The 24,739-nt window shown below is 43.3% G+C and overlaps 1 protein-coding gene and 1 pseudogene across 1 annotated transcript; both read right to left on the reverse strand.

Moving 5' to 3' along the window:
• Positions 1-8,427: 8,427 nt before the first annotated feature.
• Positions 8,428-13,206, reverse strand: LOC116521667 (C-type lectin LmsL-like). Its single transcript, XM_032236325.1, has 5 exons — positions 13,140-13,206; positions 12,883-12,974; positions 12,605-12,745; positions 10,184-10,298; positions 8,428-8,495 (listed from the first exon to the last, which is right to left on the reverse strand). Exons 1-5 carry the CDS (start codon positions 13,204-13,206, stop codon positions 8,428-8,430), a joined length of 483 nt encoding a protein of 160 aa, XP_032092216.1.
• An 11,010-nt stretch (positions 13,207-24,216) lies between these two features.
• Positions 24,217-24,739, reverse strand: part of LOC116521668 — a 13,629-nt pseudogene continuing 13,106 nt past the window's right edge.

The raw sequence follows: 24,739 nt of genomic DNA on the forward strand, positions 1-24,739 counted from the left end.
AGTTGGTCCCCGGATTACTTGGGTCAAGCCCATGGTTGTCATGGAAGCCATGAACTCCTGCGCTCCATCAGAGTGTTCACCGAGCGAAGGCAAATTGAAATCCCCCAGAACCATAAGCCTGGGGAACTCAACTGCCAGCTCGGCTACCGACTCGAGGAGCAAGGGGAGGGCTTCTGCAACGCTGTTGGGAGGCAGGTACGTTAGCAGCAAACCCACTTGACCCTTGAGGTCCAACTTCACCAGCAGGGACTCACACCCGACAAGCTCCGGAGCAGGGATCCTACGAGGAACTATCCGAGACTCTCGGATAACAATGGCCACACCCCCACCCCTTCTCTGAGCTCTCGGCTGATGAAGCACCTGAAAACCCTCTGGGCACATCTCTACGAGGGGGACTCCTCCCTCCGGGCCCAGCCTGGTTTCAGTAATACATGCCAGGTCTGCCCTCTCGTCTAAAATTAAGTCCCAGACGAGAGGAGCCTTATGAACTACAGACCTGGCATTTAGCGACAGCAGCCTGATCCCAGGGTCCTGATTACTCACACCATCTGGCCTTGGAGTGGGACTCATAGGGCTGGAAGGAGGGATCTCTGTAACGTAGCGAGCCCTCCTTCCCCGGTAATGGCCAGCCCTAAAGTCCCCGCCGTATCTGCCCCTCCCTGCTAAGACCGTAATGCTCCGGCCCACTCCCGTGTCCGTAGTTCCACCAACCACCCCTATGGCTCCCGCATTCCTCGACAGGCCCTCCGAATCAAACACACTCATTCGTTCACCCAAGCAGTCCCCACGTAGTAATTAAAAACACAGAAAATACAGCAATAATAGGATAATAAAAGTGGGATCATTCACTCAATCACATGCATATCCCATACACTCACCATACAAGAATAATTGCGCAGGTATTAAAAGATGTAAAAAGTGTGCAAGTTCGGGTAAAGTCTGTGGATGGGTTCGTATGAAGTCCAGTCCGGTGGATTCGCAGAGATATAAAGAGGGGGAAAGATTTTGTCTTCCCTCTTCTTGCGTAATAGATGGTAAAAATGGTGTAAGTAGTCTTGGGATAGGAGCACCAAAGGGGCTAAGACGGAGTCTCTTAACAGCAACGGGCTGTTCTTCTTCTTCATCATCATCATCATCATCATCATCATCATCATCATAAGCTACACGGCTATGGATGAAGCATGTAACATTGTCATCGGGGCACTTGACACCATGTCCAAGAATTTTACAAGATACATCAACAAATTGCAGCTTCCTGCAATAACACCAGCGGAACTGCAAAAAATTGAGCTACTCCGAACATCTTAAATTTAAAAAGGTACTTGGTTCATACCTAGGACGCTGGCAGCAAATCGTATCAACCATTAGCACCAGTCACTGGTATTGATAATGCATTTTTGAATGTTCAGTTGGCTGAGTTTCATGTTTAATGAATAAAGTATACAATAATAATAATAATAATGCAAGTAAAGATTTCAATCCCCAGATAGCAGAATTAAGATAGGGCTGGCATTACAATGAGAACAAATCAAGGGGAGCAATGTGTAGAGCTGACATATTTCTCAGGTAAGTCAACTCTTCTTACCTAGTGTCCTTGATGAATCAAGCCTTCATCCTTGATGAACCAGCCAGGACTATCAGGAAAATAAGGGTTGGGTTGTTTGTTTGTTTTTAATTTAGAGTCACCCCATAAGACAGAGGAATGGAGCCCATAGGTTCCATAGAGTTTTCCTCATTCAAAACTGCAGGCGTCCTCTCTGTCTTTGTTTCTGTATCTGTGTTTTTTTTTTATAATAGCCTTTAGGAGAAATGGTTAGCTTTCCATAAGGAAAAAGCTGGATAACTGTTCTCCAGTATATTATTTAATATTTTTTTCCTCACCTGTTATACCCTTTAGGAAAAATGGTTAGCTTTCCAGGAAGGCAATGTTGCATAACCGTTCTCCAGTTGTAATTTAATCCAGTGATGGCTAACCTTTTTGCCCTCGCGTGCCAAAAGCATGCACATGCTCATGACAGCGCATGCGCATGTGCCCAAACCCATAATTCAATGTGTGTGCGACACCCCCACTGTGCACTCCACTCCCTGCACATATGTGTGACACACCCCTGTGCTCCACGTGCATGCACACATGACACCCCCCCACATGCCCCATTTTGGGCCTCCCAGGCCTCCCAGAAGCCTTCTGGAACCAAAAATGGGCCCCAGGGTTGGCGGGCACACCACATCCCACCTGCAAACCATTTTGGGTCTAGCAGCCCTCCCTGAAGCCTCCTGGAACCAAAAATGTGCACCAGGGGCGGCACACCACATCCCATCTGCAACATGTTTTGGGCCTAGCAGGCCTCCCAGAAGCCTCCTGGAACCAAAAATGGGCCCCAGGGGGGCGGGCACACCACATCCCACCTGCAACCCTTTGTGGGCCTAGCAGGCCTTCCTAAAGCCTCCTGGAACCAAAAACGGGACGCATGCACAGCAAAGACCCAAAAATCAGCTGGCCAGTGGGAGGCGTGCATACATGTGCAGTGGAGCTGAGCTGGTGCGATGGATCACATGTTCACAGAAGGGCTCCATAGGTTTGCCATCACGGATTTAGTCTTTCCAAAACTGTTACTCACCAGATGCCTCAGAACAAACCTGTCACCACAAACAGACTACTGAAAGATGATGTCTAACATATCTGCTAAGTGTTCTGCGAAATGATGAAATAACTACATCATTAAGACCACAGTCTGTACTTTTAAGGACACTCAATATACAAGTCTTTTAAGCTGCTTTTAAGGAAACTGGGGGACACGGTGGCTCAATGGTGAAGACGCTGAGTTTATTGATCAGAAAAGTTGGCAGTTTGGCAGTTCGAATCCCTAGTGCTGCATAACGGAGTGAGCTCCCATTACTTGTCCCGGCTTCTGCCTATCTAGCAGTTCGAAAGCATGTAAAAATGCAAGTAGAAAAAATAAGAAACCACCTTTGGTGGGAATGAAACAGTGCTCCATGCACTGTTTCACTGTTTCATTCCACATGACTACAGAGACGTCTTTGGGCAGCGCTGGCTGTTCGGCTTTGAAACGGAGATGAGCACCGCCCCCTAGAGTCAGGAACAACTAGCACATATGTGCAAGGGGAACCTTTAAGAAAACTGAGTTCGCCTGCTTCCTTCTCTAATCATTTTCATAAATGGTCTGTTAGCTGCTTTTCAGCTATTCAATATCGCTGGAGAATTGATAACTTTCTGTCCCTTTCTGGGAATCAGTAAATGTCTGATTCCAGGGAATTTACTGATAGAGAAGGTTAATGATCTTCTGGCCCCTGATTGGTTCAGTTGCATAACTTCAGGACTTATTATTGACAGCAATAATAAGGGTTGTCTGATTAAAAACAAAGCAAGGCTATGGCACACACTTGAAAGAAAATCGGGAAACCTATATTTGTGCAGTCTGCCTGGCAAAAGCAAAGAGTGTTTAGTCACAGAGAATATTCACCTGTAGCACTTGTACCCATTCCAGGTGGTTAGAGAACTGACAGCAGTAACAAAGAGTTAGACCTCCTGCATACCTCAGCTAGAAGTCAGAAATAGGGTTGGCAGCATGAGTTTCAGCCGGTACGCCCCGGAAAAGGTCTACCAGTTGGAGCTGGGAGCAGCAGCCACCATACCGGAATGGTGTTTTCATGGGCCCACCCCCCGCCTACGTTCCTTATCTGCTTTTAAGCCAACCGGGTCATTTATGCACACATGTGTAGCGTATGGCACCTCCGCGACCTCTGCCGAGCAGCTAGAGCATCACAGGGCGGTGGGTGTGCGTAGGTGCGCAGCGCACGTGCCTGAGGTGGATGCTCGGCCCCGTCACAGCATACCGGTTGCGACGGGATCCGGAACCCACCACTGATTGTAAGAACAGAATGTGTATTAGATAATTCCTGGAGCATTCATTACCCAAGGCTTAGGAATAGAGATGGCTAGAGACCAACAAGACACATTTTTAGATTTCCTAAAATGTTTATTAGATGATATTTATTATATATCCCTCCTTGTCCCATCTTCTGCTTTAGTAAAATTGTATAAAGTTTTTCTTGATCCTTTGTTCTGGCGTTTTGCTGGCTGGGAGCCCTTTTGCTGAAGCACTTCAATAAAAAGAAACAAAACCTGCACATCGTGTCTGGTGTGCTTCATTGACTTCAGCACCAGGTTCAGACACTAATTGGGGACAACATGGTGTAGTGGTTAGAATGCAATATTGCAAGCCGACTCTGCCCACACCCAGGAGTTCGGTTCCGACCAGTTGACTCAAACTTCCATCCTTCTAAGGTTGGTAAAATGAGGACCCACATCATTGGGGGAAATATCCTCACTCTGCAAATCACTTAGAGTGGGCTGTAAAGCACTATGAAGTGATATACAGTAAGAGTCCGGGTGCTAATGTTATTGGTATTTGTATAGAAGGGAAGATAATGTTTCTTCTGCTTCTAGCTCACCACTTGCTTAAAAAATAGGGCATCAAAAATTGGGTAAGCGTTTACAAAATTAAAGACAGGTCATGATTGCAAAGTTCAGGGACCTGATTAAAGGACAGGGCACAGAAAGGGGAGTAGAGGCAAGCAGGATAAGGGAAAGTAAAGACTCTTAAGTCCCAACCTGTCTCAATCTCATTCAGCACGCCATTAACCTTTTTCAGAGGTAGAGATATAAAAGGGATGCAGGTAAAACAGGAACTAGCAGGACAGGTTTGATCTAGGAAGTGATATGTACAATCTTTTTCCTTCCCCTTTGATAACATCTCTTCTGTTTTAAACTTAAGATGTGACTTTTTTTGGTTGATTCTTGATTCAGAATTTCCTTCTACGGGACTTTACCTATGTTAGTGATGGCTAACCTCTTTGTCATCACGTGCCAAAAGTGTGACTCCCCCATGTTTCCACCCACCCACCCCTTGCATGTGCCCCCCTCCGCACGTGCATGCACAGCAGAGACTTGAAGAGCAGTTGGCTGGTGGGAGGTGCATGTGTATGCATGGTGGAGCTGGGCTCGGGTGCCCACAGAGAGGGGTTTGCCAACTTTTTGTAAATATTGTGGTTAGGTGGGATTCACTAGTAGCTCTGCCCTTCAACAATTTGTAAGTTGGAAAAGCAGATTGGTGCTTCAGTTTTAGTCATGATGGCCATCTTGATGGGGTTTTTTTTAACCATTGCTCCTACAGTGGCTAAGATGCTGAGCTTGTCGATCAGAAAGGTTGTGAGTTTGGCGGTTCGAATCCATAGCTCTGCATAACAGAGTGAGCTCCTGTTACTTGCCCCAGCTTCTGCCAACCTAGCAGTTCGAAAGAATATAAAAATGCAAGTAGAAAAATAGGGACCACCTTTGGTGGGAAGGTAACAGCATTGTGTGCGCTTTCGGCATTTAGTCAAGCCGGCTACATGACCCCAGAGACATCTTTGGACAGCGCTGAAACGAAGATGAACACTACCCCTTAGAGTTGGGGACGACTAGCACATGTGAGGGGAACCTTTACCTTTATAATTTACTATTTGGTTGAAACCAAAGCCCTAGATTCCTTTACAGAATTCCATTCACTCACTGGTTTAGGTATGTGGACAATACTTGGGTCAAGATCAAAATGGAGGAATTAGAAGCATTTACCAAACATACCAACTCTGTGGACAGATAGATCAAATTCACACAAGAAGATGTTAAGGAAAATAGTCTAGCCTTCCTGGACCATGCAGTACACATTGAGGAAAACAGAAGCCTTAACATTGGACATTTACAGAAAATCCGTACGCAGAGAGCAATATTTACATTTTGATTCTCACCACCCACTGGAGCATAAAAAGGGAGTCATCAGAACCCTACACCACCATGCTGAAGGCCTGCCTATCAGCAAAGATGGGAAAGGAAAGGAACTTGAGAGACCGCCTACTGCACTTGAGAGACCGCCTACTGCCAATTACCTCCACTAGGCCAATAAGATCCCATAGATTAGGCCTCCTCCGAATTCCATCAGCCGGTCAATGTCGACTGGCAACTACCCGGAGGAGAGCCTTCTCGGTGGCTGCTCCGACCCTATGGAACGAACTCCCCGTGGAGATTCGTACCCTCACCACCCTTCAGACCTTCCGTGTAACCCTTAAAACCTGGCTGTCCCGACAGGCCTGGGGCTAAAGACTTCAACCCCACCCGAATAGTATGACTGTTGTGCTTTTTAACGATGTATTGTCTTCATGTGTATAACTTGTTTTGTACTTCCCTCCCCCTGAATTGTGAGCCGCCCTGAGTCCCCTCAGGGAAAAGGGCGGCATACAAATAAAGTTAAATCCAAATCCAAATCCAACTAAAACACACCAAGGAAGCCCTCAGAATGTGTGGCCATCCCAAGTGAGCCTTCATCAAATCTAAAAAAAAAGAAAAAAAGCCAACAGGAGTCCTCCCATAACAGACACTGAAGAGAACAATAAAAGAAGCAACGTTATCATTCCATATGTTGTAGGAATATCAAAAAAGCTCAGGAGGCTCTTCAGCCAATACAACAAACATCTACACTTCAAACCCAAGGATACACTAAGGCAGATGCTTGTCCCAACCCTAGATAAAACACCCAGAAACAAAGTGAGCAGCATGGTATATGCCAGTGACGGCTAACATTTTTGTTGTTGTGTCCACACCCATAATGTGCACCCATAGCCATAATGCAACACATACACACACATAACTTTTATATACTGTGGTCGCTCTCTAGCCCCATCTAGTGCCCGGAGAGACAAGTATGCCCCAGGTATATTGTTTTGAGGCTGATCCCACCCATTTTACCCATCAGCCCGCATTCTCAAACCAAGTGCATGCTGGGAAGCCAGACTTGTGGTGTTCAGCAGTAGTGTGCCCCTCCTCTCTGTGCATGCATGCACAACCCCCCTGTCCTCCCTCAGCCCCCCTGCATATGTGCCTGTGACCCCCCCTTGTGCCCCGTTTGGGCCTAGTGGGCCTCCCTGCAGCCTCCTGGGAGCAAAAATGGGCAGTGGGGAGGGCACAGTGTATCCCCTGAGCTTCCCCCTCCCCATGCATGCTCTCTCAACCCCCATCCCCACCCCATGCATGTGAGTTCTCTGTCACATGCGCCCTTCCCCCATGCATGTGCTGCGGAGACTTAAAAATCAGCTGGCCAGTGGAAGGCGTGCACGCATGCGCAGTGGAGCTGAGCTTGGCGACAGCTCGCATGCCCGCAGAGAGGGCTCTGCATGCCACTTGTAGCACGTGTTCCATAGGTTCTCCATCACAGTTATATCCAGTACAATGCAGTGAGCCATATTCATATCTGCATGTTAGGGAAAGAAAGCAACCACTTTCATAAACGCGTGGCACAACATAGGAGAACAAACCCATCAGAACAAGATTCAGCTGTCCACCTGCATTTAAAAAAAACCAATGGCCACTTTTCTGAAGACAGCAAAGTCCATATTTTGGACAGAGAAGACTGCAGATTTGAAAGAAGGGTCAAAAAGGCCATCTATGTCAAAATTGATCAGTCGTCTCTCAACAGAGAAGGAATGCAACATCATCTACTGTATCTCCAATCTACAACACAGTCCTTTCAACAGTTCCAAGAAGGCTCCAAACCCATTTGCACCACTCGGGTGACCTTGATGACCACAGATAAACCTCCAGGGGGCCTTAACGGCCTACTAAAAGGATGCAAATGACCAGCTGGCTGCAAGGAATATAAATCCTTCCATTCCCCACCATCCAGTCAGAGCTGAAGAAGCTTCTTGGATGAGAAGCAAAACATCTTCGAAGAAAAACCAGAAAGTCCAGTTGCCTCTTGATAAACCACTTTTGGGACATTGCTACCATTGGCTACCCTTGGGAGCCAATTTGTGTTTTCTCCTCTCTCTTTCATTCATTCCTTTTGTATCTTTCTACTGTAACATTGGGTTGAAACCAGAGGTGGATTGTTCTGGGTTCGGCCCGGATCTGGCGAACCGGTAGCAGCAGAAGCAGCAGCAGGAGGCCATCCACCTGGATGCTTCTGTGCATGCACAGAAGTGTCGCACGAGCTCGCCCAAACGATAGTAAAAGAATTGGCAACCCACCACTGGAGGAAACACTTGGATTTGTGGCAGCCAAAAAACAGCTTCCCCTCCACCTATCCCACCAAATGTTGCCATACCATGTTCTCGAATGGCATAAAATATACTCAGAAATGTATAAATGTGCTGTAGAGAGTTTATTTGTATTGTATTGCCGCCGAGAAAAATCAGGAGAACAGGGTAATGGTAAAGTTGTGTATTCTAACAGGAAATGTGGCTAGGAAGAGAGAAGATCTGGCATGTCATTCTTGATGATTCAGAGGCAGTAAAAATCAACACGGTGTCGATCAAATTTCCAAGTATTTCATAGTTGGTACTGGTCACGTCACAGTTGCTGTCGTCCAAAGGGCTCTACTGCTGATACTTACAGATGTAAGCGTTAAGAGCTTCACATGCCCTATCATTCCACTCTTTAAAATCTGCAATGCAAAAGACAGGTCAGAAGTTGCTTCTTAATTCCTTCAACCGTGACCTAGAAAATATTGTCGGCCTTTAAATTTCATGAAAAAAATCTCCATTGACCCCCAGGATAATTTCCTAGGAAGAGCAAAAAGAATGTTGCTTTCCAGAAAATAAATGGAGAACTGGAGACAATTATTGATATCCCCCCTAAAAAAAATTGAATTGTCATTGTAAAAGTAAAAGTACCCCTTCTTATGGCAGAAAGAGATACAGGAATCAGGACAAAGGGAAGAGGAAGGGAAGGTAGAGGAGAGGAGAGGAATTCCTATAAATCTTTTTTCCCTGATCTCACAATTCCAAAACCACTTTTTTATTTAGAAGTGAGAGATGTAGTTCCTGACCTTAATTGCCCCTGATTATTAAACTAGCTGAAGAAATTTCCTGAGGTAAAAATAGAATATGGAATACATTCACTACAGATACACCAATGAACGCCTAAATAAGTGAAAGTAAGTGAAGAGCTGAATTGATCCAAAACATTTACGCAAGGGCAGGAAAGATCCCACTAAGGTCTTGCACAGTAAAAATTACAAACAAAAAATCATTTAACTAATAATTGTCCTGCCCTTTCATTACACTTCGGACCTGCTCTGAGGAATAATTGTCCTGCCTATCAGGGGTGGGTTCTGGCTGCTGCTACTGCCAGTTTACTCAGGGACGATGCGCATGCTTAGTACTAAAAAAAAAATGTTTCTGCACATGGGCAGAAGCAAAAAACAAGATGGTAGCGCCAATGGCGCCGCAGATAGAAGCGGTTTCAGGGGCATGGCAGGCCGAGTTACTACTCGGCTGAACTGGTCCAAACCGATAGGAATCCACCTCTGGTGCCTATCATACTTTTACTAACAAGAGGGCCAGTTTTGAGCATTTAATAGGACATATCATGTTATTTCAAAGTATTTAGACCAGTTTTCTCCATCTCACTGCTTTCAAGATCTGTTGGACCTCCATTTGTGGTGAAAAGATTACTCCGATGCATCTAGTGGGTACCAGTTTTGGAAAGGCTGAATTATATCTGGAGAAGAGTTATCCAGCTTTGTCCACATGGAATGCTAACCATTTCCCCTAAAGGCTATTAGAGAAAAAACAGACTACATTATATCTGGAAAACAGTAATTCCGCTTTTTCCTCATGGATAGCTAACCATTATTCTTAAAGGCTATTATAAGAGAGAGGGAGGGACATCTTTAGTTTTGAATTATTCCTCTGACTTATGAGATGAGTCCATGCTGTTTAAAAAAAAACTTTAATTTTTCTGATTGGCTCCGATTTGAAAACTTGGCTCATCAGAGGAGAGTAGGGGAGGGGAAGGGAGAAGATGGGAGGGGAGGAATGAAAGAGGAGAAGGAGGGGAGGGGCGGAGGGAGGGGAAGGGAGAGGAAACAGTTGGGGAACTGTGGAACAGTTATGTAGCTTTGCCCTCATGGAAAGCTAGCCATTTCTCCTAAACACTTTTATTTAAAAAATGAGATATTGAGAGTGAGGATATCTTTAGTTTTGAATTATGGAAAACTCCATGAAACATATGGTTTCCATTCCTCTGGCTTATAGGATAACTCCAAGTTAAACAAACCAACCCTTGTTTTCCTGAAGGCCCTGAGTACATGGTTCATCAGGGACCACCAACTAAGATGCGTTAACTTACTTGTCGAATGTAACATCTCCACACAATGTTCATTCCCATAAGTGTGGTCTGGCTGTAATCCTGCCCAGGATTTGTAATTGAAAGTGGATTCATCAGCCCATCTCCATCGCCCTTTCTGTTGATGAAGGACAGACCAAGATCACATATTAAGAAGGTAAGTAACCACCTGGGATGATAAACTACACAGATTAGCCAAAAGAGTTGAGTGATGGGCAGTTCTTAGATACTAGCTATGATGAACAAGTTCAAGCAATCTTCCCAGCGATAAAGTGACAAATTTGTAGCACACATCCATTAAGATAAAAAAAATAACAAGGCATCATATCATGACCAATTCATGACAGTGAATGTGGTGGAAATTTATATATGTTGCATCTGACATTCAGCTCTATGAAATTTTAGTGTGCAGAGCTGAACTTTGTTAAATATTTTGGGCTACCATTCTTCCCCCACCATTCATATTTACCTTAAAAGTAGAAGTGGAATGCCGCTTGCAATGAACTTTTGTTATTATACCTTCAGGATGAGATGGTCTTTCCTTCAAAAAAAGGGTGTGTGAAATACCTAGCACTGCTATTTTGTCATAATTTAGACTATTCTTGGTATCATTGCAATCAGTGCAGGATGTAGACTAGTGAGGACCTAAGCTAAGGGAAGCTCAGAGGGGCAATTTTTTAGAGATATGTTATGTGTCAGAAATGTATCTGAAATCTAAAATGTAGCTAAACAGGACTGTGGGACAACACAGCACACACACACACACACACACATTTGTGTGTGTGTGTTGTGTGTGTTGTGTGTTATCCCATAGTTAATATCTATGAACACACAGACTTTAATAGTAAGTAATGGTAAGTGAAAAATACAAATTATTTTCAAAAGAAAGTGTATGCTGATTATATATTTTTCATTTGTCTTGCTGGATAACTTTCATAGATTATAATAGTATACTTTGCAAATAGATACCATATAAATAAGAAAAAAGTATGCATAAGAGAAAAAAGGAAAAATAAATAAATAAATGTCTTCATCTCATATCTCAGGACATAATAAAGCTTCATAATTAGAGCAGAGCAGAGCAGAGCAGAACAGAACAGAACAGAACAGAACAGAACAGATAGGAACAACTGAGTTAGAAGGGTTGTAGTCCAGTTCACTGCTTAGGCAGGAAACCCTATACCACTTCAGACAAATGGTTATCCAACATCTTCTTAAAAACATCCAGAGTTGGAACATTCACAACTTCTGGAGGCAAGTTGTTCCACTGATTAATTGTTCTAACTTTCAGGAAATCTCTCCTGAGTTCTAAGTTGCTTCTCTCCTTGATTAGTTTCCACCCATTGCTTCTTGTCCTAGCCCCAGGTGCCTTGGATAATAGCTTGCCTCCCTCTTTTTTGTGTCAACCCCATCTTAATGAGTTCATTATTTTTTTTACTTCTATTTTTAAACATCAGCAAAAAAATTATTTAAATAATTTTGACTACACAAGAATTTAATACCAACAGTAGCACCACCTAAATTTCTGAAACCCAAAAAGAACAAATTCGGAAGGTTGTCCAGATGATGCTGGCGTGAACTGTAGCTTATTTAGTTTGCGCCTAAATCCAGCACTGACTGCATTTATAAGCATCAACAAATAATCTCAGATTCTAGCAATACATTAACCACAGCAAGCAAAATAACCAAATTTATTATGGATCTGCCATCGGACAGTGGTGATCATGTTGTTGAATAGGATCCCCAATTTCCAATGACAGGTATGGCACAAGAAGAAGAAGAAGAAAATTGCAGTGAAAAATGCAATATGTAGACCAGGTATGTGTATGTATGTGTATATATACCGTATTTTTGTAGTATAAGACGCACCTTTTTCTCTCTCAAAAAAAGAGGGTGAAAATCTTGGTGCATCTTATACACGGAATACAGCACTTTTTTGCCTCCGGAAACCCTGCTCCCTTCACCAAAATGGCTGTGCATAGCCTCTAGGAAGCTTTCAGAGAGCTCCTAGGGGCTGGGGAAGGCAGAAGTGAGCAAAAAATGGGCTGTTTTTTGCTCAATTTTTCCCCCACCCCACCCTCCAGGAGCATGCTACAAGCCTCCCAAAGGCTATTCATGCCCTTTAAAAAAAAACAAAAAACAGGCCTGTTTTCACAAAAATCTGGCCGTTTTTGAGAGGTTTGCAAAGCGCAAAATCTTTTTTTATTTTATTTGCCTCTTCAAAACCTTGGTGCGTCTTATATTCTGGTGCGTCTTATACTGCGAAAAATGTGGTGTGTGTGTGTATATATGTATGCATGTGTATATGTATGTATGTGTGTGTGTGTACACATACATATACATACATACACACACACACACACACACACATGCACATACATACATACATATCCATACCAATGAAATGAAACATGTCAGACTCACCTCGGAGACATCACGGAGCCCTATCCAGACATTGCTAGCTGAATTCTGTTTGTCTTTGGTGTATACAGACACTAATGCAGCTTCTTGGCGGCTGAGAATAGAGGCCAGATGATATCCAGGGCCATAGCTCTGGCACTCCATCTAGGAGCAAATAAAGGACAAGAAGACGGCTCATGCGTGAAATTGTCTCAGAATTCAAACATCCCAATTTGTGCAATATTGGTTTCTCAACAACCCTTTCACCGCACCAGGACTGGAGGAAAAAAAATGGTCCTTACCTCAGCATCATCCCAACTTAGTTTTTCATCAAAATATCCGTAGCAGTTTCCCTGTTTCTTCAACCAGTCATTGGGGCATTTTGAAGCCTTTGCTGCAAAGGAGACAAAAGGAGAAGCATATTCATTTCATTGGACCATCTCAGCAGTACAGTTTCAGGATCCCTGGTCTATATAGGAGGACACAAAAAACCGTCTTACTTATCTAAATTGTTTAATTTGCTATATTTTCCATATCGTGATTAAATTTGGGTCCTCACCTCCCCAAAAAGGATTGGTGATCAAGATTCCAAGGCAGTAGAGGCCGATGTAGAAAGAGAATCCCATCTTCTGGATGCCTTTTAGGAGCAAAAAGAAGTAGTTGTAATAGAAGAATGAATAGAGTAGCCTTCATATTAGCTTGCTTATTTTGGAGTTCCATCATTGAATTCTGGATCGAGTCCACCGGCAAACTTTGCGGTTGCGGTGCCTAGCATACAATACAACCCAAGGAAAACATTATTGCTACTTTTTATTTTTATTTATTTGATTTAGCAACAGAAATAGCAGTTAGACTTGTATACCGCTTCATAGGGTTTTCAGCCCTCTCTAAGCGGTTTACAGAGTCAGCATATCGCCCCCACAGTCTGGGTCCTCATTTCACCCACCTCGGAAGGATGGAAGGCTGAGTCAACCTTGAGCCGGTGAGATTAGAATCGCTGAACTGCAGATAACAGTCAGTTGAAGTGGCCTGCAGTACTGCACCCTAACCACTGCGCCACCTCGGCTATTAAGATAATAGCTATAAGATTAAACATGAGTATGAATGAAATGGGTATGAATAAATGGGGACAATAGGACAGGGACGGTAGGCACGATGTGTGCTTATGCACGCCCCTTACGGACCTCTTAAGAATAGGGTGAGGTCAATAGTAGACAGTTTAAGGTTAAAGTTTTAGGAGTTTTACTTCAAACAATTCTCTCCTTACAGCAATGCCAGATCACTGCACAGAGAGGAGAAAATATTGAAACAGAAGGATGTTTTTCTGCAGTTTAGATAAATCCCTGAGCAAATTCATAACAAGTGATATTAACAGAACAAAATAACAGAGTTGGAAGGGACCTTGGAGGTCTTCCAATCCAACCCCCTGCTCTGGCAAGAAACCATAAACTTTTCCAGACAAACAGTTAATCAGTCTCTTCTTATAAACTTCCAGTGTTGGGGCATTCACAACTTCTGGAGGCAAGCTGTTCCACTGATTAATTGTTCTAACTGTCAGGAATTTTTCTTTAGTTCTAAGTTGCTTCTCCCCTTGATTAGTTTCCGCCCATTGCTTCTTGCCCTGCCCTCAGATGTTTTTTTGAGAATAGCTTGACTCCCTTTTCTTTGTGGCAGCCCCTGAGATATGGGAACATATCTCATCAATACTTACCAAGGATGTTTCAGCCTCGCACTTTGCAAAGTTGTTCAACTGGGGACGTTGTGCTGGTGGACTGGTGGACTCTCACTTCCTGAGCAACCATTAAATAGTCTCTAGATTTACAAATTTCTTCAAGGATTTCCTGGTCCACTATCTTCTTTTTCCCATAACTGAGATAAAAGCAAGTGAAGCCTAGTTTGAAAGATAGTTGGCTAATATTTCCTTAAGTGAAGAAAGAGTTATCAAAATATACACCCATTAACTCTAGTGGGAAACAAACACTATGACTTATTAATCATTTGTCACCTTCACTTGTTTACTTTATTCTATTGGTTTAGGTTTCATGGTTTTCAGCTTGTATTATATCAAACTTTAACACACTTGCAGAAGCACCAATCCTTCCGTCAGATTTGCCCTGAGAAAAACACACTTTGCTTCCTCTCTCTCTCTCTGTGTGTGTGTGTGTGTGTGTGTGTGTGTGTGTGTGTGTGTGTGTTTGATAGACTCCCCAAGTTATGTCTACTAGAGCAAATAAAATTACAATTGCAAATCTCCTGGATCACCAAACTAACAAATTTTGTCAGAAGCAAATCGGCGGCCTATAAAGAAAATATATACAAAATGTTCTACCGCTGGCATCTCCCTCCGACAAGACTGGCAAAAATTTCCTCAAAATTATCGGCCAAATGCTGGAAATTTAAAACAACGCTGGGCATGTACTACCACATGTGGTGGACGTGTCCGGTTGCTAAGATGTATTGGAAGCAAACGCTAAGATGGCTGAATGAAATCATGTCAATTAAATTAAGTCTTAAGCCAGAAATCTTTCTATTAGGGATAACAGATCAAAAAATATGTAAAACCAATCAATACCTTCTCGTCCACATCTTGATGGCGGCAAGGATCGCTTATGCGCAGTGCTGGAAGAGTGAAAATGCCCCCACTAGCACAATGGTGATGAACAAAATCTTAGAATTAGCAGAAATGAACAAATTGACAATGCGGATTAACGATAAAGAAGATACAGACTTTTATAAAGTCTGGGAGAAATTGTACAAATGGCTTGATGAGACAGTGAAGATTCAGATATAAAAGGAGATAGCTGACTAACTTAAAACGATCTAAGCAACAACTTAAATAAACAATATACAAAGACAGAGGGACAAATGAGAGTAGAAATGTATTAGAGGTGAGAATTCACCGTTGAGTAACACCATTAGACCACAACGTTGGAATAACTTGAAAAGCTGATAGGTAATCCGTTATAACTACCTGCATGGAATTAGCAACCTAGTTTCATACTAGGTAAGGCGAGATGAGCAATGGGAGATGAAAATATGTAAAGAGCTTTATCTATGTTTGCATCTTGTATTTTGTAAATCTTGCCTTTTTTATATAACTTTCAAATAAGGGAAAAAAAGAAAAGAAAAAGAGAACCAGGTCATCCTCTGAAGAGGAGAATATGTAAATACAACAACGATTAGAGTGGATGGAGGGAGGAGTAGAAGGAAAGACAGGAAGGAGAGGAGAAAGGAGAGGAATAGGAGAAAGGGAAAGGCAGAGGAAGAATGGGAGGGAATGTAAGAGTAGGAAAGAGGGGAGGAATGGGAAGAAGAGGGGAAGGTTAAAGGGGAGGAAGGGGAAGGAGAGAAGGGAAAGGAGAGGAGGAAAGAAGGAAGGAGAGAAGGAGAAGAAAGGGGGTAGGAAGGAAGGAGGGAAGCAAGGAGGGAAGGAAGGAGAGAAGGAGAGAAGAATGGAGGGAAGGAAGGAGAGAAGAAAGGAGAGAAGAAAGGAGGGAAGGAAGGAGGGAAGGAAGGAGGGAATGTAGGAGAGAAGGAAGGGGGGAAGGAAGGAGGAAAGGAAGGGGGGAAGGAAGGAGGAAAGGAAGGGGGAAAGGAAGGAGAGAAGGAGAAAAGAAAGGAGGGAAGGAAGGAGGGAAGGAGAGAAGGAGGTAGGGAAGGAAGGGGAGTAGCAGAGAAGAAACGAGGGAAGGAAAGAGGGAGGGAGGGAAGAAGATGACTGTAGTTTTTGATGTTTAAAATGATTTTGTCATTATGGAAATGCCTCGAAATGTAGTCAAATGTAAAGCAAAACAGATGTTGATGTTGTATTGTTAAAAAAAAAATTGTCAGAAGCTTCCTGTCTCTTGTGTAACAGGAGAACAACTCAGAAACAGAGCTGCCCAAAGAATTAAGGATATAGAAGCACAAAATGATATATCCTTAGTAAGATGGGTAACCTGAAATGGCTGAGCAAATGCAAATGTACTTTTCAAGTAGACAGCTATTTGAAGTTACGACTGCCAAAACATCTCAGGGAGATATTTAAGCGAGGGAGATTTGAACAGCTTGACACAATGATCAGATATGGGAGATTCCATTCTATACCCGACAATGAGCGTGTCTGCATTTGCGGAACGGCAGAGGAAGAAGACCTGGCTCACATCCTATTTGATTGTTGCTCATATAAGGGGGTGAGAGACAGGTACCTTGCTCTATATACCAAACAAATGACCCACTGGAATCCCCATATCAAAACAACTTACCTTATGTGCGGCCAGAACCGGAAAATAACATTTAACACAGCAGAGTACTTAAACAAAATGGTTCGGTTGAGATCTGGATATATGGGACTGATTACAGGGGAGACACCAGTGACACCAGTACGGGTGTACTGGAGCCTGCCCGGAGTACCTGGTACCATTCCAGTACAGTGCAACGAAGGGCCCGCCCGCACTCCTTACCAGTCTTTAAGCTCTTGGGCACTTCCATGAAGACACATGGAGTGTACAGTGCCTGTGTGACACTCCACCGAGCAGCTGGAGCGTCGCAGAGGCGTCACTGGACAGTAAGATGCATGCGTACACTACGTACGTGTGCACGCATGTTGCACGTGTTCATGTTTTTTTCGCCCTCCCCAGGCTCCAGAGGCTTTATAGGAGCCTGGGGAGGGTGAAAACAGCCACACAAAAAATGGCCCTACAGGCAAACCACTTTTGCTCGTAGGGTCGTTTTTTGCCCTCCAGAGCCTTCAGGAAAGCCTCCGGAAGGCCCCTGAAGGCTCCAGAGGGCTAAAACCAGTCCTACGAGCAAACTAGAAGTCCATTCCTAAACTTCTGGTTTGCCCATAGGGCCTTTTTTGTGCACTGGAGGCTTCAGGGAAGCTCCTGAAGCCTCCGGAGGGAAGGGAGAGGCTGTTTTCGCTCTCCCCAGGTTCCTATAAAGCCCCTGGAGCCTGGGGAGGGCAAAAAATGGCCTCAAAAGAAGGCCAAAATCAGCTGGCCAATTGACAGGGCAGCACGCATGCCATAAGTTCGCCATCGCAGGGTATAGGGTTTCTTGCCTAAGAATTGCCACAGAATTATTTCTCAGTTTAATAAAATTAAGTTGTTTTTATATATCAGGATAATCTATGTATCACATGTTGTCATTACGGTCACAAATGACTGTCAGATCATCATTTTTGATAAAATCGATAATTTTGAGCATCAGATGGTCCGTAGTTCTAAATTCAGTTATAAAGCCAACAATGATTCACCAGAGATGGTTAAACTAACTTCTTTGATCTGAGAAAAAAAACAAAACTATAATTATAGTTGACTGGAATGCTCTCATAGACATTTTGCATAAAAGAGGGGAAAATGAATTTATGGATCTTATGGTAGTTTTGATGTTTAAAAAAACCTAGATTGTAGGGAAAAATGATCATAAAGTAAGAGTCAAAATTGTAAATATAACGTTTTCTGATGAAGAAATTGTAAACTTCTTTCTTCATTCTCTTCTTGTTCTGTCTTTCTGCATTGTTTGTCTTCCCTTTCTTTTTCTTTTCCTTCTTTTATCTTTGTTCATTTGTTCTTCATTAGCTTGTGTTAGTTTTTATAGTCTTGTAAAAAAATTAATAAAATTAGAAAAAACACTTAAAATTGTGTATTTTACTCAGGAAATCTGAGGAAAGGATTGGCGTTTCTGCAAGAAATTATCTTCCTGTTAATATCTGACATAACATAAGCTAGAAACCACCACACTTAAAATCAATAGAATAAAGGAACATATAAACATTGTCATTGTATGTATATACACAGTATACACATACAATGAAATTCACATAACACCCAGAGACCAGGCCCAACACACATGACTATCTCCAAGCATACCCCCACCCACCCAGAAACTCCCTGCCCCATAAGTGTGATAAATGATTAATGTCATTGTATTTGCTTCCCATAGTCAAGTAGCATATATTTTGTAACACCTTTCTTCACCTATGAAATACTAGCCAATTATATTCAATTTGAACTTTACTTCATTTCTTTCAGTTATGGGAAAAAAAGAGGGTGTACCAGGAAATCCTTGAAGAATATCCTTGTCCCTCTTGATCTTGTGCCAGGCCAATACAAAAAAAAATACAATAGCAGAGTTGGAAGGGACCTTGGAGATTTTCCAGTCCAACTCCCTGCCTAGGCAGGAAACCCTATACCGTTTCAGACTGATGACTATTCAACATCTTCTTAAAGACTTCCACTGATGGAGCATTCACAACTTCTGGAGGCAAGCTGTTCCACTGATTCATTGTTCTAACTGTCAGGAAATTTCTCCTCAGTTCTAAGTTGCTTCTCTCCTTGATTAGTTTCCACCCATTGCTTCTTGTTCTACCCTCAGGTGCCTTGGAGAATATTTTTACTCCCTCTTCTTTGTGGCAGCCCCTGAGATATTGGAAGACTGCTATCATGTCTCCCCTAGTCCTTCTTTCTCTTAAACTAGACATACCCAGTTCCTGCAACCATTCTTCATATTGTTGCAGCAGATTGAGGTTTGTAATCTACTTACGAAAGACCAGGACTCGATACCACGAAGGTGAGAGAAACAGGTTTATTTGATGCATCGAGTTCAGCGTGTTCACACACCAAAATCTGAACTGCCTGGGCTCTGCCCAGGATGCTACTTTTATGCCGTGTTCCACACTGTGCATTCTCAAGGCGTTTTCATACACGAGACAAGCATGACATTTCGAAAAAGAGAAGTTCATTTGGAATGTTACAGCAAAGTACATAGGAGAAATACAAAAAAGAGAAGTTCCTATAATGTCTTAAGCTGTCAGCAGTTTTTACCTCTGTTCTATCTCTCACCCATGCCTGGCTTCCTGTGCCTCTCCTTTACAGGGTCTTGCCACACTGTTCAGCCCTATTTTTAATACTTATGAGGAAGTTGGAGAGAAAGTTCACTCCAGCTAAAAGTCAACTTTGGAACTCCAGGGCACTAGAATGAAAAGCCAAGCTAATATGAATTTATAAGATCCATTCTATTAAGACCACCTAACCTGGCCAGCCACTGGTGGGTTTACCTGTGCACCCCCTCCTGCATCAATATGTTTTAATCTCCAGTCCCCTAATCATCTTTATTGCTCTTCTCTGGACTCTTTCTAGAGTCGCCACATCTTTTCTATATCGTGGCGACCCGAACTGAATGCAGTATTCCAAGTGTGGCTTTACCAAAGCATTATAAAGTGGTATTAATACTTCATATCATCTTGATTCTATCCCTCTGTTTATGCAGCCTAGAACTGTGCTGGCTTTTTTGGCAGCTGCTGCACACTCCTGGCTCATATTTAAATGGTTGTCCATTTAAGGACTCCAAGATCCCTCTCACAGTTACTACTATTGAACAAGGCACCACCTATACTTGTACCTGTCCATTTCGTTTTTCTTGCCTAAATGTAGAGTCTTACTCTTTTACCATTGAATTTCATTTTATTAGATAGTGCCGAATGTTCAAGTTTGCTCAATCTGGAGACTCAGATAGCTGCTCAGACCATATGAGTCCACAAGTCCAATTGTTCATCAACTCAACGTACCCAATTGAAGAACGCTCCAAGGTGTGAGGCTGAAGGAATTCTTGGTAAGTGTTGGTTAGGTACTCTCTGCTATCAGTACAGTGATCTGGCTTCAAAATAAGAAATCAGCTTTTGGAAGTAGCAATGGAGCTTTTCATGAGTTCAACATTAAATAATGGAACTCCAAAATTGCCTTTCTTTCTCAGTAAGCTAATACAAATGCCACTCTATTAATTATTCTATCACGTCTACTTTTCTTTTCTCCTAAACGGCAACCAAAAGATGGGACTCTCCATGTACATTGTCCTCTGTTGCCTTGAAATTTTGATCACCAATCCTTTTTAGGAGGTAAGTACCAGAAATGCATGTTGATATGGGAAACAAAGCAAATGAGAAAAATAAGCTCTTTCTGCAGACAGTGTGTCCTATACAGGCCAGATAAAATTTTCATGCAAAGGATTTTATGTTGCCCAAAGCATTCTGAAAATGTACTGCTGAGATGCACTAATAGTCAATATATTTCAGCAGGGTAATTTCTCAGATTCAACATTTTAATTTAACTTTCCACATGAAGCAGAGGAGGAGGAGGAGTAATGCTCTCCCCCAGACATTGCAACCTTCCCCAATGTGTCAGCCTCTGTTTTGCTTGCTACGCTTGCTTGCTATTGGCTGCCATAGGAACGGGGTGTAGGGGGAGGCATAGTAATGGGGAAGGGAATTATATTGTACTGGAGAAGTCTTGTTCTCACCATCTTCCGTGCAAGCTGGTGGCTGATGTTTGGACTTGGTCAAGGCCAACCGTTTCACATACCAACTTAATGAGTCTGTTTGAAGATGCACCCCACATTAGCACCTTAGGGAGTTGCAGATTGGACAATGGGTTGGGGAATTGGGGGAAAGGTGCTGGGTAATAATTTGATATGTACTTGTTCGCGCCTTTCTGGCTCAGATCTTGCTTTCCTTTTGCTGCTTTCCCGTCATATCTAGTAAAAGTACTTTATCTCTATTAACATGGAGTTGACGTTTTCCTTTCTTGGATATTGAAGGAAGCATGCTTGACACAATGACTCCAATATCCTACAGTTTTAGTCATTTGGGGTTGTCCGTTTGAGATTTTTCCAAAATTTTAAAGCAGAGTATTGGACTAGGAGATCTTTTGGACACAGAAGTTTTCCCAAGCCAGTATCTTGGTCTGGAAAATAGATCCTGGACCAAGTTCAGGCTTGGAATGGAGGAAGTGGAAGTATTTTGTGTCACTGGGTCTTTTTGCTCCCCCTTCAAATCCTATCCCCCAAACCAGAGAAAGTCTTTGCCTTCATAATTAGTGAAATCCATGGACTCTACCAATTCAGCAGATAGTCTCCTTCCACCCTTGAAAGAGTGAAAGGCTGAGCTGCAGCCTCCAACCATTCCAATCTGAAGAAAATTCTCCCAACTGAAGAAAATTCATTCAGAAAAATCTGGAAACTATTCCATTGGCCTACTATTTTTTATCCTTTTGTCTCTTTGCAGCCTAGGCTGTGTCCTGCCCCAGAGACTGGTCTCAGGAACAGGGAAACTGCTGTGAATATTTTGATGATAAACTAAGTTGGAACAAAGCTGAGATAAGAACTCTTTTTCACCAGTTCAGGTAAGGCGAAATGTTTCTTAGGTAGCCAAAAGGCAATGCAGGTAAAAAGGTGTGGCCCCCACCATCCATCCGCCAGTGAAGCTGGATGACTTGGATGAGGAGGAGGTAGGGTGCACCTTGGGCCAGTCCTGGAGTCTGGGGAAGGCTCTGATGAGGGCTCTGCATCGGAAGCAGAGATAGAGCCAGAGCCATCTGACATTTCCCAGCTGCCTTCAGAATCAGAGATAAGTTGGGGAGCAAGAACAGCTGGTGTCTGTTCCAGATGCACGTATGCGCAGACCTGTTAGGAGAGGAGAACAAGTGAGGACAAGGAGCTGACTCGGGAACAAAGGCACACATGGGCACTGAACGGCCCCTTCCTGGCTGGGGAATAAATAGAAGGAATGGGAAATGATGGTTATAGGAGATAACCATTTGGATTTCTTTCAGAAGATTTGGTCATCATGGTTCGTGCCTCAGAGACTGCTTGCCAGAACTTAATTTACAGCGCTGTCTCTCATGCGGCCTCAGCCTGTCTGTCTCCCTCCCTCCCTCCCTCCCCTCTTTCTTTTTTTATAAGAAAAAATGGCTAACTTTCCACAAGGAAAAAATTTGGAAAACTGTTATCCAAGTATAATCTTTTTTTTTTTTTTTTGTAATAGCGTTTAAGAGAAATGGTTAACTTTCCATGAGGACTAAGTTGAATAACTGTTCCAGAACCATGGTGGCCTAATGGTTAGAATGCAATGTTCCAGGCTACCTCTGTTCATGGCCAGGAGTTCAATTCTGACTTGCTCAAAGTTGATTCAATCTTCCATCCTTCCGAGGTAGGTAATATGAGGACCCAGATTTTGGGGAGCAAGATATGGACTTCATAAACAGCTTAGAGGGGGTTGTAAAGCTCTATGAAGCAATATGTAAGTATATTCTTCTACAGGTTAAATGTAAAGGTTCCCCTTGCACATATGTGCTAGTCATTTCCAACTCTGGGTGATGGTATTCATCTCCATTTCAAAGCCAAAGAGCCAGTGCTGTCCAAAGATATCTCCATGGTCATGTGGCCGGCATGACTAAACACTGAAGGCACACAAAACGCTGTTACCTTCCCACCAAAGGTGGTCCCTATTTTTCTACTTTCATTTTGACATGCTTTCAAACTGCTGGGTTGGCAGAAGTTGGGACAAGTTTCATTTCATTTCATTTATTGAATTTATAGGCCGCCCAATCCCGGAGGACTCCAGGCGGCTTACAGAAATGAGGAATATTGAGAAGGGGTTAAAACAATAAGACACAACAAGATTAAGAAGCAGCACAACATACACCCAGTCTAAGCGGGGCTGGACCTCAATCAAGAGGTCAACAGCCCCAGGCCTGCCGGAAAAGCCAGGTTTTGATAGCTTTTTGGAAGGCCATGAGAGTGGGTAGGGTCCGGATCTCTGGGGGTAGCTCGTTCCATAGGGCCGGAGCAGCAACAGAGAAGGCCCTACTCCGAGGCATCGCCAGCCAGCATTGTCCAGCTGAAGGCACCTGGAGAAAGCTGATCCTGTGCGACCTTATTGGTCTTAGGGAGGTATGCGGCAGAAGACGGTCTCGTAGGTATCCAGGTCCTAGGCCATGTAGGGCTTTAAAGGTGATAAGCAGCACCTTGAATCGTGCTCGGAGACCAATGGGAAGCCAGTGCAGCTCGCGGAGGATAGGTGTAGTATGGGTGTACCTTGGTACACCCAATATCGCTCGTGCGGCTGCATTCTGGACTAATTGTAGTCTCCGAACACTTTTCAGGGGCAGCCCCAAGTAGAGCGCATTATAGTAGTCATCTTGAGATGATGAGGGCGTGAGTGACTGTTTGAAGTGCCTCCCAGTCCAAATAGAGCCGCAACTGGTGCACCAGGCGAACCTGGGCAAAGGTAACAGGAGCTCACTCCATTACGGGGCACTAGGGAATTGAACCGCTGAATTGCTGACCTTCCTCATCGACAAGCTCAGCATCTTAGCCACTGAGTAACCATGTCCCTGTTATAGGAACATGTATAAGGTGGGGGGAAGCAAACAATGTAGGCAAAAAGGGGCGTCCACAGGTAAGTTATACAGGTCAAGATGGGGACCAACGTGTGTTTTCTCCTCTCTCTTCCATTCATTCCTTTTGTTCCTTTCTCCTGAAACACTGGATGAAACTCTTGGATTTGATGCATCCAATACAACTGATTCCGCCCCTCCCAACCCTGCTCAATGTTGCCACGACCATCCCCTGTTCTTAAAAGACAGAAATATCCACAAAAACTTTGTATATGCTACGGGGACTTTATTCATATTGTATTTCCATTGAGAAAAAGTCAGGAGAATAGAGTAATGGTGAAGTTATGTATTCTAAGAGGAAAGGTTAGATAGAAAGGGAGAAGATCTGATCAGAGGTAGTAATATCAACAGTATGCCAATCACATTTGCAGGTGTTTTGCAGCTGGTTCTGGTTGCATCCCAGCTGCTTTCATCCAGGTGGCTTTACAGCTGGTACTTGCAGATGTAAGCGTTTAGGTTGCTACATACCCCATCATTCCACATTCTAAAATGTAAAATGTAAAAGATAGGACAGAAGTTAATTCTTAATTCATTCAACAGCAGTCTGGAAAACATTATCATTCTTTGTTTATTTTATTTATTTATTAAAATTTGTCAAACTAAAACATGGAAGCTTTTTATTGCATGGAAGTTTTTCACTGGTCCCAATGGAACTACCCACTTAAGGCAAAGCAAATGCTGACCTGCAGAGAATAAATGGAGATCTGAACAGTTACTGATATCCCACCCCTCCCCCAAAATTGAAATGTCATTATAAAAATAAACTTCCCTCACTTCATCACAGAAAGAGTGCTAGTATTCATAAAAGAGGAGGGGAGGGGAGAGGTGGGGAGGGGAGAGGGGAGGAATGGGAGGAGGGGGAGAGAGGAGGGGGGAGGAGCGGGAGAGGGGAGGAAATGAGAAGAGAGGGCAGGGGAGGGGAGGGGAGGAGGGGAGGAGGGGAGGA

The sequence above is a fragment of the Thamnophis elegans genome, chromosome Z (assembly GCF_009769535.1).
Source record: "Thamnophis elegans isolate rThaEle1 chromosome Z, rThaEle1.pri, whole genome shotgun sequence".
NCBI lineage: Eukaryota > Metazoa > Chordata > Lepidosauria > Squamata > Colubridae > Thamnophis > Thamnophis elegans.

Bases quoted from the DNA above. Each gene is read 5' to 3' on its own strand.
- LOC116521667 (XM_032236325.1), bottom strand. From the start codon at position 13,206: ATGGGATTCTCTTTCTACATCGGCCTCTACTGCCTTGGAATCTTGATC. The intron at 10,299-12,604 runs GTGAGTCTGACA...CTTCATCAACAG, and splicing joins GGCTCCGTGATGTCTCCGAG to AAAGGGCGATGGAGATGGGC. The intron at 8,496-10,183 runs GTAAGTTAACGC...TTTGCATTGCAG, and splicing joins GGAGATGTTACATTCGACAA to ATTTTAAAGAGTGGAATGAT.